The 17849-nt window shown below is 38.1% G+C and overlaps 1 protein-coding gene across 4 annotated transcripts; it reads left to right on the forward strand.

The window, feature by feature from the left end:
• The first annotated feature begins 4165 nt into the window (after positions 1-4165).
• LOC137746797 (uncharacterized) lies at positions 4166-13667 on the forward strand. Of its 4 annotated transcripts, none has more exons than XM_068486806.1 (16): positions 4166-4331; positions 4987-5559; positions 5806-6043; positions 6570-6841; positions 7473-7580; positions 7693-8475; positions 8612-8706; positions 9223-9285; positions 9407-9495; positions 9603-9668; positions 10459-11091; positions 11315-11389; positions 11583-11653; positions 11781-11838; positions 12044-12299; positions 12744-13667. In XM_068486806.1, exons 2-16 carry the CDS (start codon positions 5138-5140, stop codon positions 13415-13417), a joined length of 3903 nt encoding a protein of 1300 aa, XP_068342907.1. In that variant the 5' UTR covers positions 4166-4331; positions 4987-5137; the 3' UTR covers positions 13418-13667. The 4 variants fall into 4 exon arrangements, with proteins under 4 accessions (XP_068342907.1, XP_068342906.1, XP_068342904.1 ...); XM_068486805.1 differs by having other exon boundaries at positions 4167-4331; positions 5812-6043; positions 7410-7580; XM_068486803.1 differs by having other exon boundaries at positions 4169-4331; positions 7410-7580.
• Positions 13668-17849: the final 4182 nt, after the last annotated feature.

A 17849-nucleotide genomic window follows, 5' to 3' on the forward strand; every position in this document is an offset into this window, starting at 1 on the left:
CCACCCCAAGTTTAACTCCTATAAACATGAGAAATCTGAATGAGATATATGCAACTTGTTTTTTTCTGTCAATTGGAACCAGAAGATTTCAATGAAGCTGTGAAGGAGGTTGCTTGGAAGAAAGCAATGCAGGATGAAATCACTGTCATTAAGCAGAATGCCACTTGGGAACTAACTAAGAGACCAAGTGAGAAACCTGTTATAAGGGTAAAGTGGATTTACAAAACAAAATTGAACTTGGATGAATTTGTGCAAAAGAACAAGGCTAGGTTGATTGCAAAAGGCTACTCACAGCAACCTAGGGTAGATTTCAATAAGACATTTGCCCCAATTGCTAGATTAAACACCATTAGGACCCTTATTGCTCTTGCATCACAAAAAGGGTGGAAATTACACCAATTGGTTGTCAAATCAGCTTTCCTAAATTGGATATTGAAGGAGGAAGTCTAACTAGAATAATTGGATGGCTTTATTGTCAAAGGTGCAAAAGATAAGGTCTACAAGTTGAACCAAGCCTTATATGGCTTGAAACAAGCTCCTATGGCTTGAAACAGAGCTTGGTATGAAGAGATTGATTCTTACTTCACTAAGAACAATTTTTCTGGAAAGTCTCAGTGATGCTACATTGTACACCAAGAAACAAGAAAACACAGGAACACTCATAGTATCTATCTATGTTGATGATGTTGTGTTCACTGGAGACAATGATCAAATGATTGAAGACTTTAAGCAATATATGATGAAACAATGTGAAATGACCGGTTTTGGGTTGCTGCATCATTTTCTTGGAATTGGATTTGTTCAAATTGAAACTGGTATATTCATTCACCAGGGAAAATATGCAAAAACTTTGCTGGAAAAGTTTGGACTTAAGGATTATAAGCCTGTGAGTACACCTCTTGACTCAAATGCCAAATTGTGTAAGGATGATGGTACTGAACCAGTAAACTCAAATCATTATAGAAGTATTGTGGGAAGTCTACTTTATCTAACAACAACCAAACCTGATATTATGTTTATTGCTAGCCTCTTGTCAAGATTTATGCACTGTCCAACAAAGACTCATCTGGGAACACTAAAAAAGGTACTCAGTTATGTGCAAGGAACCATTGATTATGGTGTTTTCTATGAAAAAGGAAAATCAATAATCCTAATTGGATTTTGTGATAGTGACTGGGGTGGCAATGAGGATGATATGAAGAGCACATTGGGCTATGCCTTCACTTTTGGCTCAAGTGCATTCTTTTGGGCATTTATGAAGCAACAAAGTGTTGCTCTATCCACAGCTGAAGCTAAGTATGTTAGTGCAGCTGAAGCAATATCTCAGGCAACCTGGTTAAGGTTCATACTCAAGGATTTTGGTGAAATGCAAGTAGATTCAACACCAATTATGTGTGAGAACATGTCTGTTATTAATAATGACCAAAAATCATGTGTTCCATCACATTGGACACATTTATGTCTCAGATTAGAAGTGAGGTGTATGGCTTAGATGAATAATAAGACTAGAAGTGAGGTGTATGGCTTAGATGAATAATAGCATATCTGTAATTTGAAGGTCAATAATTTTGGATTAATTATCAGATTAATGGACTGCTGGTTACTTTAATTAATTCAATGTATTGTAACCATTCAGGTTTCATTGTAGAAGCAAAAATAATAACAACATTCGAGTTAAAATGATAGATAATGTCAAAAATAGCAATGGATTCGAAAAACTATCGTTCAAGCTTGGGGGGCTAGGTTGCCGTGTGCAAGGCAAGGCCCTAAAAAAGCTTAGTGGGTCTCGGGTATCATGGCTGCAGGCCACGGGTCGTATATAGGAAGGAACCCAGCAGCCCAAGCTGCTGGTTTTTAGGCCAAAATAACGTAGAGGGTCACGAGCCCAACCGAGGCTGGCCTGAGGTGTGCGCACAAAGCCCAGCCCGGGCTGGCTTAGGTTTTGGGCTTGGGTGCGAGAAGCCCAACCAAAAGGTTGGCTTTGGATCGCGAGCCGATGTATGGTGACCCAGCAAGCAAGTAGGTTCCATGTGAGTCGAGGCTAGGACAAAGCCCAGCAAGCACAAAGACTTGCTGCTAGGTTGGGCCAAGCTGCAAAGGACGACCCAGCAAGGCTGCAGGCCTGTTGGTGGGCTCGGGGCTTTAGGCCCGTGGAAAACTCAACACAGGCCAATGCTTGGTTGTTTGTGCCAGAGTAGTAAGCCCACGAGGCTACTACATGGTGGTCCATGGCGTCGAAACGATGCCGTCCTAGTGATGGAGTGGCTGCAGGCCAACCATGTTAGCTCGGCGGCGCGGCGTGGAGCCACGTTAAATCCTAATTTTTTTTTTTTTTAAATTGTAGGGTTAAAAACCCTAGTTACTTCTAAATTAATTTCGATGCTTTGACTCAAAAATTCCACATAGCATAATTCGTATTCCATGAACAGATATATTTGGGTAAATTACATTTTACCCCCTCAGATTTGGGGCTGATTTCAATTCCTTACAATATCTTTAAAACATTTCAATTTCATGTATTTACTCATCATTTTATTTCAATTTCATACATCTGTTAAAAAATCTGTTAAATTAATCATTAAGTGATGACGTGGCAAATAAGGGGTCCCTATTTGTACTGATGTGGCTGCCACATTTGTGCCACGTGGCTAAACACTTAATAAAATATTTTTAATATTAAATTAATTAATTAAAGAAAAGTATATAAAAAATTAAAATTAAAAAATTAAAAAAAAAAAAACCCGAAACAAGATCATCTTCCCCACCCCCAAATCACATTCCCTCTCTTTCTCTCTAATCCCTAAACCTTCCCGACCCCCAAATCACACTCCCTTTCTCTCTAATCCCTCAACCCAGAAACCATTATCCAGGACCTCTCTCTCTAATCTCTAATCCCACATTCGAGTTATCCAGGACCTCGAGAGCAGTGACGATCGGCGGCAACCCCTCCTTGAGCCTAACATCAACGACGACTCCGATCACCTGACAGACCTTGCTGACGACGCCCTTTCTGGTGAAATTATTTGTGATTTTTCCACTCACCGACGTCGTAGTAGGTGTGGGAGGTGCAGTGGCTACTGTGGCCGATGACGTCGAGTAGTGGGCAGCGCGCGAGAGAATGTCATGAGGGGGGATTTGGGGGTGAGCTTGGGTGGGGAGAAGAGGGTGTCTTTGAATTTGGGAAGATTAAATGGTTTTTGGGTTTAAGGATTAGAGAGAGGAATGTGGTTTGGGGGTGGGCTTGGGTGGGGAGAAGGGGGTGGGGAAGACTATCTAGTTTTGGGTTTTATTATTATTTTTAAACTTTTTTTAAAATTAATTATTTAAATATTTTAAATATTTTATTAAGTGTTTAGCCATGTGGCACAAATGTAGCGGTCACATCAGCACAAATGGGGACCTCTTATTCACCACGTCATCACTTAATGGTTAACTTAACAAATTTTTTAACGGATGTATGAAATTGAAATAAAATGATAAGTAAATGTATGAAATTCAAATGTTTTAAAGATGTTGGAAGGAATTAAAATCGACCTTAAACCTAAGGGGGTAAAATGTAATTTACCCAATATATTTATAAACAAAATATATGAACACATATGCAATATATATAATTGAAAGGAAAATATAGATATAGAGGGTTCATACATCATCGGGAATGTTTTTATGCTTCAAGGTCGTTTCAAATATCTTAATTTATGTTAAAAGAGCCTGATTGGCAGAAAATAATTGAAAGCCTTTGATTTTGTAGAAGAAAGCCTCATCCACGATCTTTCGTTTCCTTAGCTTCTGGTAATAGCGCGCTGATAATGTGTTGTGGACCTAATTGACTAAACTGTATTTAGGAATAGAGAGGGAGAGAACCGTCGGCAAAAGAGAGATGTAATTATGAGGTATGCGTTGTATCATCCCATTGTGTCTTTATTTATAGTAATAAGAAAGGTTAAATCCTTACTCTAATAGGATTATTAACTACAAAAGAAATATTCTAAGATATCCCTAAATGCATTACGATCTGCACAATGACATCTATAATCTAATAGAACTACAACTTTTTATTAAAACTTAATATTTTCAAAACCTTTTAGTTAGTATTTCTTAAATTTAATCCCCTCTCTCTCCCTTGCTGGCTGCTGGACTCAGCAGTCAAAAAGTCAGCCGCTAAATTGGAGTGGGACCCACAGCCATTCCTCTTTCTATCAGAGAACCTCCACGACTACAGCACCAAGCCTTCAACGCCCAAACCACCCCCCACCCCCAAAATCCCTAGAATTCACGGGTACTTTGTCACCCTACAATTCGATCTCTTCATCCTCGATCGCTCAATGCTGGTACGTCTCTCTTGCGTTTCGTTTTGCGTCTAGCTTCTCTTTCCCCGAATTTTGTATTTGCGAGGGAAATTCAGGGTCAATTTGGTGCAATTTCCGAAAACCCTAATTTTTAGTAGCTTAATTCCAGGGTTTGCATTGTAATATTGGGTATCTTTCTTAATTTGGTATATGTCCAGTTTCCCGAATTATTTTGAAGTAAAGCTGTTTATGTGCTTTACAGAGTGGTAAATGGTTGATTTAATTGTAAAAGAAAAAAAGAGCAATTTATGAATAATTGTAGTTGCTGAGTTGTTTTGTTGGTTGGTTAGAAGAATTTAGGGAAATTAGTGGATGTATAATTTGGAATCTTGAGTATCTTTTCCAGTTGTATGGGACACTTGGTAAAGGTAGCTTTTTGGTCAACTCTGTTTTGAATTATCTGAACTCAATTCTGCTTTTGGAAAGTGAACTTACACTAAGTTTAACATCGGAACCGGTTGGTGTGCCATTGTGGGGTGGAAGAATGTCAATTGGTGACTTGTACACGGCACTGTATTATTTCTGACAATGATTCTTGTTATCTTTGACTTTAATGTGTAGATTTTTTTCTGTGTATATGTAGAGAACAGAGTTTTTATTTGGTTTTGTACTAATTTAAGCTGAATGGGTATTGTAGATGTGGTCAGATAAATTCAGAATGGCCATTTATTTATGGATATGATTTGTCCAGTACTTGTAGATCACTGCATTTGAAATTGTTTCTTGAGAACTAGTTTTATAGGAAGAAAGTACTTGTTGATATGAGCCTGCTCCCTTGGGCCTGAGTAATGGCGGGAGGTGCGAGATTTGAGATGAGTTCAGCCAGTCCAGAGGACTTGGCCTTTGCTGGGGGCCATCCAAATCGGCTGAGGGGAAATTACCCTGGTTCTAGTTTCGATAGGTCTGGAAGCTTCCGTGAGGGTGGTGAGAGTCGGATGCTTAGTTCTGGTGCTAGTACTCCAAGGGGCAATGGTACTTCGGCAGGAAATTTGCCTCCACTACCTCAGTGTTTACTGTTAGATCCTATTACAATGGGGGATCAGAAGTTTACTCCCTTAGGTGAGCTAAGGAGGGTTCTGGGAATACCTTTTGGGGGCAGTGCAGAAGACAATCCATGTGGAGCAGCTAATTTGAAGCCCCACACTCCTGTGGCTACAGAGGACCTAAAATGGTTCAAAGCCGGTGTGCTAGAGGCCTCAAACCAGGCCAGGTAATTTAAATAACTTTGAAGTTTCCATTTATCCTTGAATCTGTTTATTTGTGGCTCGAGATCCTCTCTAGTGTTGATGTCCTTTTTATGAAGTTAAAAAGTTAATCTTTATCTCTCTAATAAATATAGTTGAACGTTGCACCTCTAATTCAAGGTTATGTAGTATCGACCTTGTTGAAAGTGGGTAAGCCTTGGGATGTCTCAAGAAGTATTCTCTCTGCTGATGTTAAGACAATTTTTGGTCAGGGTTAGAGCGAAAAGGTTGGATGAATCCATAGACAAATTGAACAGGTATTGTGAAGCTTTAAACTTAAAGAAGCAACAAAGGAGTGAGTTTATAACAAATGAAAGATCAGGTGGATCAAACTTGCTGAAGGTGGGAGCTTCGAGAAACTCTTCAGATCCTATGAATCAAAGGCTGGAGGACAGGAATAAGTCGGTTGTGATGAATAGGCGAGTTCGCTCATCAGTCACAGAAATAAGGGTATGTATTCAGAGAGTTTACCTTGGGGTTTGAAGTTAATTGCTATATATTAACATCTAATGCTATAAACAGTGGCAAACATACATTAGTGGAATTAGTCTTCCAGTTTTCACTTTCTTAAATTGTTAAGAAATGTAAGGTTTACAGAAAATAAAGGAAGATACAGCCTGGGAAGAGAAAATCAAATTAAAGAAAAGGCTTGAACCCATGACATAGGCATGGGAATTTGAAACAACAAAAGGTCACTAGAAATGAAGAATGTAAAAACATTTAACTGGTGTTGAAATAGTACTAATTGTTTCTGATAGAAAGTAGTACCACCCTTTCAGGTTTAACATTATCCTGAGCTGGAAGTCTGAATACATTGACTATAAATTTTTCAGGTTTCAGCTTGAAAGTCTTTATCCTTCCCGCAAATCTCTAACTTGTTTGAGATTCTTAGGGTTTCATGGCTATTTACATTTGTTACTTAATTTTGAATCTTGTTTTCATAACATGTACATTTGGGTTAACTTTATCTTTTTAGGCTGAAAGCAGAAATAATGTGCTGACAAGGCAGCCTGTGGTCATGGGAAAAGATAGGGATATGCTTAGAGGTGAAGGCTCTGATCTCATTGAGGAAAAGATTCGCAGACTACCTGCTGGAGGGGAAGTATGGGATAAGAAAATGAAAAGGAAGCGTTCTGTAGGCACAGTATTTAGCAGGTCCATGGATGGTGATGCAGAGCTAAAGCGAACCTTGCATCATAAACCTAATGAGGAGCCTAGTCCCCAAGCCTGTGATGCCCAAAGTTTCAGGTGACTTTATATGTTAACAAACATCCACCACCACTTTAGAGAACCAAGAAATTATATACTCACAATGTTTGTATTAGAGGTATATTTATCATATATACTGGCAGCATAGTTGGGTGTTGTGATGACATGCTGTAGTTGTATCATATTTGAATGATTTGATGCTACACAACTTATTAGATGTTCTTGTTGTTCTTTAAAATCCCTTTTTTTACATGTAAAGTGTAAAATCGAATAGAAAAAAAGTAGCCACCACTTGAATTGCCATTTTTTTAATTTTGTCATATTCTGGACATTCCCTTCAACGTGTAAAGTCCCAAGGGTTGAGTGAAATAATGTGTTGTGTTTGTTATTCTAACAAACCTATAGTGTATGAATTGTTTTTGAAACATTTTATTCTCTTCTTAGGGAAGTAGAGGTTTGATCATTCAGTATTCAGGGTTGTATAGTTGTGGTTTTCTTTTGAAATTGTCTTGTTGCATGCAGTAATCCTTGTACTGGTTTTGCTTCCTTATTAGGCTTGTTTGCTATTAGCTATTAAATAAAACGAGAAATTTCTCCACTCTTGCAGATCAGGGTCATTTACTGGTGGTAATGGCATTAATAAGTTAGATTCTAATTCCTTGCCTTCCAGTGCAAATGGTCGTATTATGCTCAAGAATGAGTCGGACAAGGTCTCGCTTTCAAGGGATTTAACGTCTGGGTTGACTAAGGAGCGACTTGTACTAAAGGGAAACAATAAGTATGTGCTCATACTATGCTTGTGAAAGAGTTTCTTGTTGCTGCATTGAAGGTTTCTTTAACTGGTTATTACTAAATATTTTTATGTCTGATCTGGTGACCACTCTGTTCAGATTAAACGTTCGCGATGATAGTCAAACACTCAATCCTGATTCAGTGACAAAAGGAAAGGCTTCAAGGGCGCCAAGAAATGGCCCTGTAACTGCATGCACCTCATCTCCTAGTCTTCCTCGCACATCTGGAACGCCTGAGGGATGGGAACAACCTCCAAGTGTACCAAAAAATCATTCAGTGAGTGGGGCTACCAATCGCAAACGTCCTATGCCCACAGGATCAACCTCTTCCCCCATGGCTCAATGGGTTGGTCAGAGACCACAGAAAATGTCTCGAACCAGAAGATCAAATCTAGTGTCGCCTGTGTCAAACCATGATGAAGTGCAGATGCCCTCAGAAAGCTGTTCCCCTTCTGATGTGGGTGGTAGATTAAATTCTTTTGGGACCAATGGGATGCTTCAGAAGAGTGTTGCGATTGGCGCCAAGCAAATTAAAATTAAACAGGAAATAGTTTCATCTCCTGCCAGATTATCTGAAAGTGAAGAATCTGGTGCTGGTGAAAATCGTGAAAGTAGATTGAAAGAGAAAGGACCAGGTTGCAGTGAAGTAGATGAGAAAGCTGTGAATGATGTTCAGAATACTGGTTCTTCAATAATGCCTACAAAGAAGAATAAATTGCTCAATAAAGAGGAAACTGGAGTTGGTGTTCGGAGACAGGGAAGGAGTGGAAGGGGATCATTAGTTTGTAGGGCTACAACTGTAACTACAAGGGAAAAATTGGAGACTCCAGCCTCGGCAAAGCCATTCAAAAGTATGAGGCCTGGTTCCGATAAGAATGGAAGGTGATAACTAATTTATTTATTCATTAATATTTTCTTTCAGAATCATATGATCTATATTTTCTCACTTTAGCATTTTCCTGTTAAAGCAAACCTTGACAGTATTATGTTTAAGCTTTGTATTTTTTTCTTATTTCAGTAAGTCAGGGCGTCCTCCTCTGAAGAAATTGTCAGATAGGAAGGCATTTGCTTTTCCGGGCCATATATCTACCAACGGTTCCCCTGATTGTGCAGGTAGAGTACCAGCATTTTATTTATTGGTATATTTTGACTAGGCCACTTTACTATTTCTTGTTGTACCAGTACCAAAAGGTTATTAATAGATAAATGATTCTTTTAATTTTCTCAGGGATCAAACATTATTAGGGTTTGGATACTTGGCTAATTACATTTCTGTATAGGGAATTTTTAGTAGCACTAAAAAGTCATTCTGCACTCCTCCATCCCTTATTTATATCACCAGGGAGGAGTGCAGGATGATCTTTTTTTAGTGCCAATAGCAGCTTCCTTCTGTATATTGTGCCATCTGTCGAAGTTTTACTTTCATTTGGATTGCGTGTCCGTACACTCCATGAATGAGAAGAATCATCTTTATCATTATATGATTTCGAACTTCTTTAGAGAGCTATACTATTTTCTTTGGATTTTTTCCAACACAAAAATAAATTATAATATATGTACTGCACATAGTGCTTTGGCTCTTTGAAACTTAAGGGCTGCAATGATATGCGGTTGCTTATGATGTTTCAGGTGAGCCAGATGATGACCATGAAGAACTTCTGAAAGCTGCAAATTTTGCCTGTAATGCCAACGGTATGTTTCTGAGACTAATCTATAATTATGTGTGTACATTTATTATACATTTAAATGTGCATTATAACTATGTTTTTTTCCTATACATTTTCATAATGGTATTGCTTAGTTGTTTTTGCAGATTTGGCCTGTTCTAGTTCATTTTGGAAGAAAATGGAACCAATTTTCGGTCCTGTCAGTTTAGAGGTGGTATCCTACTTCAAGGAGCAGGTAGAAGCTAGAATTTATCACTACATCTCTCTCAAGAAAATTTCTTTTATTAGGTTGCTTTGGTCCCTGACTAATACTTTCCCTGTTTTTATGTTTGCTCAATTCAGCTCATATCTGTGGAGGAGAATGATGAATGCATGTCTCTGATGTTAGGCAATGCCAATAATGTTTCGGTAATGTCTAGCATATACTTTCATTGACAGAGGCTTTTGATATCTGATTTCTATCTCTGCCATCTTTCTTTATATTAAATCTTGGTTATTTTCCATCCAGTGTCATAGTTTATGTGATTGGTAAACTTTTTTGTAAAAGTGCTTTTGAAAAAAAAAAAAAAAGCAGTATTATAGTGTTTGGTAAACTTTTATGTAAAACAGAAGTGAAAAAAAGCCGGTTTTTCAAAGCTGGGTTTTGCAGCTTCCTGTTTTTGGCTTTTTTTTCACCCAAAACTGTGAAAAAAAGCTGAAACTGAATGTTTACCAAACACAAAAACAGCACCCAGCTTTTTTTGATACCAAGCTTTTTTCAGAATCACCTCAGTACCAAACCAGGCTTGAGACTTGTATTTTGTATCTCATCCTAAAGTGTGCCACCTCAGACATCTATTTAAGCTTCAGTTTTTAGGCATTCATTAGGATTTTCAAATGTTCAGCAACGCATTTTCCTTCTATGCTTGTGCAAACTCTGCAAACACTGTCCTTTTAAGTTAATGTTACAAAAAGGGTGGTTGCGCAAGTGGTTTAATTTTTGAAATTGATGATTTTCTTGCGAAGGACACACACCAATAAAGGGCAAGAATGAAAAAGAAGACATTATGAACGGGGTTATTCTGTGTATGATGTTAAATTATTCTATCCAGCTTCGCTTAGTTTCTACTTTACTATTACTTGTTTCAGAGGAGGACAAATATCCTGCTGAGTAGGATACAAACTGTGATGTTAATTATGAAGTTATGTTGTTTCCCAGGGTGATATTGTGCATGAAGAGAACTTTGTGTCCAAGACTCTTATTTCTGGACCATACGAGTGCAACATGCAAGACCAAATTCAAAAAGGAGATGTATCTTGTGGACAATTAGACTCAGAAGGAATGAAGAAAGTGCCTCCACTGTACCAAAGAGTATTATCGGCTCTAATCATGGAAGATGAAATAGAAGAATTTGAAAAAGACATTCACTGGAGAACTATGTCTTTACAATATAATGGGGACAATTCTCCTAGTGCTACATGTGCCTCTATTAATGTTGAGCCAAGGAACAGGATCGGGATCCAGTTTGCAAATAATACAGATTTGGGTTTGCACACTCTCAATCAATGTTCCATTGACAGTTACCCTTACAATGGGGATAGTGGCTTCATGAATGCCACAGGAATCTGTAATCAATTATACAGTAATGATTATTCAAAAGTAGATTTTGGAGTATTGCATTCAGAGAGTGGGATGTTCCCTGTGTTTTCCGAAAATGGTGCAGATGGGTTACTACATGTGGGTACAAACTCTCCAAGAATTTCTTCCTCTGATTGCCCGTATGAGCAGATGCCTCTGGAGGACAGACTCTTGTTGGAGCTACATAGTGTTGGCCTGTATCAAGAAACAGTGGTAAGGGCTTACCCTATGCAAGTGATGATGTATACGTTTTCAGCTCTATGACCGTAAAGTGTCTTTTCACATTACTGGGTTTATCAGGGTCAGTCCTTTTTCTGCCGGAAATTTGCATGTCATCCAGTGCTGAATTAGGATTGGGGAAATACTTCGAATTCTGTTGCCTTTTTCAATCCCTTTCCTACAATAATTTAGCTACTTACTGTTTGCCTTGTCTCAGCCTGATCTAGCAGATGGAGAGGATGAAGCAATTGATACAGATATTCTTGGACTACAGAAGCTACTTCACCAACAGGTTATGGCTCTTAGATATCACCTCTTATGAACGCAACCGCGTTTTCACATTTTTAAACCAAACTTTCTCCTCATTCATATGATTGCCCATTTTTGTCTTGCAATTGGTCCATTCCGAGTTATGTCTTCATTTTTCCTATGTTATCTCATAGTTTACTAACATAAATTTTATTCTGATTCTTCTGACTTTGTAGGTTGATGGGAAGAAGATACAGTTAAACAAATTTGTTGCAGCAATTGAAGAAGGCATGGACACCGAAAGACGGTGTGATATTTAATACTTTAGATGTTTTCTAGAAATTTGTAGTATAATATATTTTATTGTACGAAAATCAACACAAGAACTGATTCATTGATTCTGTAGAAGTTTTAATAATGTGGCTAAATTGCAGGCGCCGGGAGCAGGTTGCTATGGACAAGCTTGTTGAGTTGGCTTACAGAAAGCTTCTGGTACTTTTTTTTCAATTTGCTTATTGGGATGGGATTCAAACTTGCGTGTACCAACCATCAATTACTTACATCTTGATTAAAGTGCACAAATAATGATGTTCTTTAACTGTAGCATGTACCCACATTCTGCTGAATTATAGCTGTAGCATGTGAATTATGAAGTATTACTTTAGACCATAAAAAGGTCTCATTTCTTGTTTCTTAGGCCACTCGAGGAAGTATTGCTTCAAAATATCGGATTGCTAAGGTTTCAAAGCAAGTTGCCATTGCTTTTATGAAGAGGACTCTTGCTAGATGCCAAAAATATAAAGAAACCGGAAAAAGTTGTTTTAATGAGCCTGTACTTCGAGATGTCATTTTCGCTGCATCGCTTCCCGGTGGCAACGAAGAAACCATGAAATGCAACGGCTTAAGTTCACCACTTGAAAATCAAAACTCTCAACAAGAAACTGGGGTTTCAGGTTAGTTCTTTTAAGTATTTAAACGCTTTGCTTTTGAGGAGTATTTGTTGGTTTAGCATACTTTTTGTTATTTTTTATTTTTATTTTTTGGGTTTGTATATGTTTAGAAATTTATGTGCCACAGTTTGCATGTTTTGCAAGATATTGAAAGCAGTTGTATAGTTAGGGGCCATATATATCAGACAAAACCAATACACAATTTTATTTCTCTCCCATGATTTGGACTTTTGTCCAAACACCTCTGATTTACTTATGGGAGCTGTTGTCAGCACTCCAAAAAGGCCCTCCAAATTTATAAATGTACAAAGGAAATCTGTATGGGGAGGAGTGCACTATTTTGGAGTGCCAATAACAGCACCCTTTATTTATAGATATCTTTCTTGCAGAAACTTAATCTCAGGTGACCTGTTTTTTGTAAATGCCTTCACTCTTTTCTTTTTACAGGTTCTTCCAATTGGACGGATGATCATCATAATAAGTATGGCAGGGGTTATGGTATTTCTGGAAGTCTTACCCATCCCTCTGAGCAGGTTACTAAAACTGGACCAATATTGTACAGAGGAAAAAAGAAGGAAGTTCTGCTTGATGATGTTGGCAGCCCCTCCTTGAAAGCTGCATCAAATCTTGGTACTGTGTTGGCCCAAGCAAAGGGAAAAAGAAGTGAGAGAGAAAGGGACAAAGATACGTCAGCCAGGAATTCTGTCACCAAAGCTGGCCGTCAATCATTGGGTAACAATAAGGGTGACCGTAAAACCAAAACAAAGCCCAAACAGAAGACCGCTCAGCTATCAACTTCAGGAAATGGGTTGATTAATAATGCCCCTTCAGCTGGATTTGTTGAACTTGTTGGCAACAATAATAACAGTAAACGAGAGGTTGAGCCTGTACGTTATAATGACATTCCTCAGGGTCCTACAGAGACCAAGAAACAAATGGATTTTGCAAACTTGCATCTGAATGAATTAGACTCGATAGAACTAGGAGTAGCCAATGAACTTGGTGGCAACCAAGATCTGAGTACTTGGTTTAACTTTGATGATGACGGTTTGCAAGACCATGATGCGGAAGGGCTTGACATTCCTATGGACGACCTCTCAGATTTGAATATGCTTCTGTGAGGACGACAGTATACTGTATATTTCCTTGGATTACTTGACCTTTTAGACAAGATTGATGGTGCTATTGTCAGAGGGAAACCTGCCAATATAAGTTATGGCTCTGGCAAACAAGCACATGTAATTATGGCCATTTTTTTGTATACTCGTCTGAAGAAGTTTAAAATAGGAAAACAAAAACAAATCTCAACTGTTTATGTAATGCAGATAAATTCTCTTGTCATGACAAATAACAGTTTTCTTTTGAGCATAATTTGCCTCTGTTATTTTTCTTTTCTCCAGCATTGCTGACTTCTTTTCCATGGCAAATAAATTTAAGTGCTAACTCGAATCTGGGTGCCAGTGCTAACTGATAATTACTTTCCTTCCAATATACTATTTGTGGCTGTTATTCTGTATATGTGCACTAATGAGTATTAAATTGCATTTGATTACACTAAGAATTGTTAGTGGATTCATCACTATTATTGCTTTTCTTGGGAAATCAAGTGGAATCTTGTTAACAGGTACATTCTTATTTCGGGCATTAAGGACTTATCTGACTGAAAGAGATCATTTGCCTCGTTGCTCAGTTCAGGCACCAGGGTATGCCTTAAAATTTACTATGGACTCCTGATTATTTTTTTGGTCAATACAGGTCTCCACATAAATGAAGTGAATGCCTGGAAGATCTTAGTAGTATTTGGTATAGTAGGTAAATTTTTTACTCTTTCCTAAGACGACCTGTTTTGACCTAACAAAGAGATAGGCTCATTAAAAAATTTAATTCACTCTTAACCAAATAAATCTTTCTGGATTGTTTTGATGCTTTACCATGACAAGCCCACACATGTGTTCATTCTTTTTTTTTAATACCTTTTTATGTCCCTTTATCATTGAAGTTTGAGGCACGGAAACAGGATTTATTAAGGTAGGCTATTTTCTTTCATATCCTATGACAGCTACAATTACTTGAGATTTATCCTGAGTTCTACCAAAATCAGCTTTTGGGATCAACTATGACTTAACGTGATATCCTGAGTTCTAACATAATTTGGATTTTGTAATCAACTGTTATTTGGCATGATAATGTAGTGTGCTGTACCACCCAGCGCATAACCTTGTCCCCGCTACCCTCTTCTGGGTATGCCATTACCAATCGTAGGTAACCCCCTATTTATCATCTGGTTGGTGTTTGTACTCTGGTGACGCTTGTAACCTTGTTCTTGGATAGGCTACTCTGGTGACCCTTGTAACCTTGTTCTTGGATAGGCCCTATTTTGTTAACTAGAGTGGGACTGTGCCTACACATGATAGGGAGTATTGTGTTCTGTTGTCAAGTTGTTGAGGGGCTGATCTCCTAATAGCTTAGGCTTTTGGGATTTACAGTTGCTCTGATTTGTTTTGCTACTAGAAAACGAAGAGGTTTTCTGGTTTGTTTTCTGTTTCAGGAGCTTTTACAGCCCGACCTCTGCATATGTAGGTATGTTTCTGTTTCAGGAGCTATTACAGTCTCGGGACCTCTTCATTTGTAGGTAATGCGGTCCCAATGATATGATTTCGTGACTATTTCTTTCTGTTGAGAAACTTGATGGATCTGCAAACATCTGCTTCAAGTTGGTTGTATCTTTTCATGTATTTCATTGGATTGTGGTGGTTGCTTTACTTGAATTTCTCTTCTTGTACGTTGTTGCAGGTTGGATTCTGAGAGATGCATGTCCTGAATATAGCTTGTCCACTGTCCCAGCTTGTTATTTTTTACTGTAAGATGATTGTCATTGCCCTAGCATCTGGCTCTGTTGTTTTATCATTAGTTATCCTTGCCCTAAATCTTGTCCTATTTTGCATATATTTTTAGGGGATGGAGCCTCTGGCTCTGTTAATTAGTAGTCGTTGATGGTATTGATTGGTCATTTCTTGAGGAATGTTTCTCTTTACCTCCCTAATGGATTGTTAATTTATTTCAAATACTAATGGGTTTGAATGAGTTGATTCAGTTTGACATTTCCGCCGGAGTGGTGTACAAAAAATGGAGGCCAATGTAGTGTCTCCCTATCCTTCCCCGTTGCCCTTCTCTTTTCTTTGGTGGAATGAGGAAAGGAATGGGGTCACATGTCTAAGGTATGTTTTCTTGTCAATGTATTAATTATTAATTTGGATGAATGTGATACAATCAGGAAATTATAAATGTGGATCTGTTGGATTTAGAACAATGATGAAAGAGTATTAGCGATTTCAATTATCATTAGATAAACCATGTTCGTAACTTCGTATATAGGTTGAACAGTAATTAGATGACTAACTGGTTTGAATATTGTTAAAAAAAAAAAAGAATGGTTTAAATATTGCTGTTTTTTGGCAAAGGTGATCATAGACGGGATCCTGAAATGGACAGGCTGGATTGTTGGGCCATATTAATACATTACGGATGTTATATATGTTCGTTATCAGTTGACACTTAAAAAAGTGTTTTGATACTGTGTAACTTTTGGTAAGATTTCTTCTTTCTTAAATCCTAATGTTACAATGATCATCCAATTTTGATACTGTGTAACTTTTGGCTGTCATTCCAAGAATAAATTCTAAATCTAATAAAGTATAGATGGAATGGGTAAAGATATTAAGAACGATTAGGATATTATTAACAAGGTTTAGAAAGGAAAAAAAACAGTTTGTGTATGATTGAGCAGTACACAGGACTCTCTTTTGCTGAGGAATCAGTGGGTTACTATATATAGTTTTACCAGATCAATTGATAGTGTACCTTGTATAAGAGTGGTGTTCTGCTGATTCAACCGTTGAATTTAATTCTCTAATCATACCCAATGTTTACTTCATATACGCGGTACTAGAATTAGTATCCTTAAACTAGAAACGTAACCTTTATCATATGGTTTGTGTGGGTGTTAAAAAATTATGTGAATGGGTTGAGCAGTAAATTCAATATTGTTTGAGCATAGAACAAGCCCCACAAAAACTTAATAACTGGTGTAACACACTCTAGTTTCCAGCCCCAGTTGCTTTGTGTTATGTGGCTAAAGGTGAACAGTGTCATGATTGATGTACGAGAGCTCTGATATTCAGACAGAATTTAGGGTGCAACCGTGTAGGATTTACGTTTTAAGTAGTTTTAAGGATTATGCTTAACACACTCCAGAACGTTAAGACGCTGACCAATTAATATTTAAACAAGGCAGAAAAATATCCAGTTGGAAGGTTAAACTTGTATTTGTCATGAAGATCTCTTGTAAATGTTGTGTGTGTATTTTTATGCATGCAGTTGCTCGCAACTGGAAGTTTGTGGTGGCATGTGTTCAATCTCGGTAGTACATCAACAAAGGAGGTGTGATTTGCCTTTTGATCTTTTGCTGACAAAGTTCCGAGAATGCACGTCAAAGTATTACCTTGCTGAATCTCAATTTTGGACTTCAGGAAGTCCATGCTTTTTAGATGTCTTGCTGAATCTTAATTTTGGTGTGAAGTTTGCAAAACCAGCAATGAACGAATTAGAAACAAAGGAGCTGCATATTGAATGGCACATAGGAGCAGTTTTGTTTCATTGCTATGCTCTTCAATATTTATCATCTGTTTAATTATCATTTTGAGTTCTCTAATTGAAACTGTAGGAATGTCCAGCTGCTGAATGACAACAGAAAATAACGATGAACAAAGCCTGCAGTGTAATTTTGTTACCGCAATTGTCCTCGTGCCTGAACCTTGCTTCAATGGTATTATGCGCGGAAGAATTTTGGATTGAAGCTGTTGCCGATTTGCTTGAAAACAAGATTGGGTAGCCCATATCTCAGATCGTTGTCTAGGAGAACGGTCATGTTGTGGTGTTGTTTTCGGTAGCTCTGTGACGCCAAGATTGTTTCACGTTGCACTCAAAGACACTGCTTTTAGTAGTCGCCTATAAAATCAGTAGACTATCCATTTAATTTTGTTTTTCCTGTTGTGAAGTTTGGAGCCTCCAGCACAAGTGCTTCTATGTTTGGGGAGTTGAGCCAAAGAGCATAATATTAGGCTTTCGTTTGTATCCTTAATATTTTCCAGGTGAATATTTTTGTGTAGGGAAATAGTTTGAGCAAAAAGCTCTTCGCTTTCCCCAATTTCTAGTATTTGGAAGAAAAATGGCAGCAGACATACATTGCTGCTTGGCCAATTTGCTATTTTTCGTTGATGTGGATAGCAAAAAGTGAATGTGTAGTGAGATGCCACACCAGGCGGCACACCGAGGGCAATCATATCTTGGTCTGCAGGGCTTGGTTTAGAACCCAACCCCAATCTGAAAATCGACTTTTTATTAGCTACCTCCAACCATGGTAATTGGTAACCCAAGGGCTTAAGGGTGCACTTTGTGTGATTTCACCCAAGGTGAACAGACCAAGGCCGCCATAACCACCTCACCTGATTAGGCTTCGTGCAGGCAACCAATCACTTTAATGCCCTGATTAGT

Source organism: Pyrus communis, chromosome 10 (assembly GCF_963583255.1).
Source record: "Pyrus communis chromosome 10, drPyrComm1.1, whole genome shotgun sequence".
Taxonomy (NCBI): Eukaryota; Viridiplantae; Streptophyta; class Magnoliopsida; order Rosales; family Rosaceae; genus Pyrus; species Pyrus communis.

Excerpts from the sequence above, each read along its gene's own strand:
- LOC137746797 (XM_068486803.1), top strand. The coding sequence starts at position 5,138 with ATGGCGGGAGGTGCGAGATTTGAGATGAGTTCAGCCAGTCCAGAGGAC. Across the intron at positions 8,476-8,611 it reads GGTTCCGATAAGAATGGAAG|TAAGTCAGGGCGTCCTCCTC; the intron begins GTGATAACTAAT and ends TTCTTATTTCAG. Across the intron at positions 11,654-11,780 it reads GGCATGGACACCGAAAGACG|GCGCCGGGAGCAGGTTGCTA; the intron begins GTGTGATATTTA and ends GCTAAATTGCAG.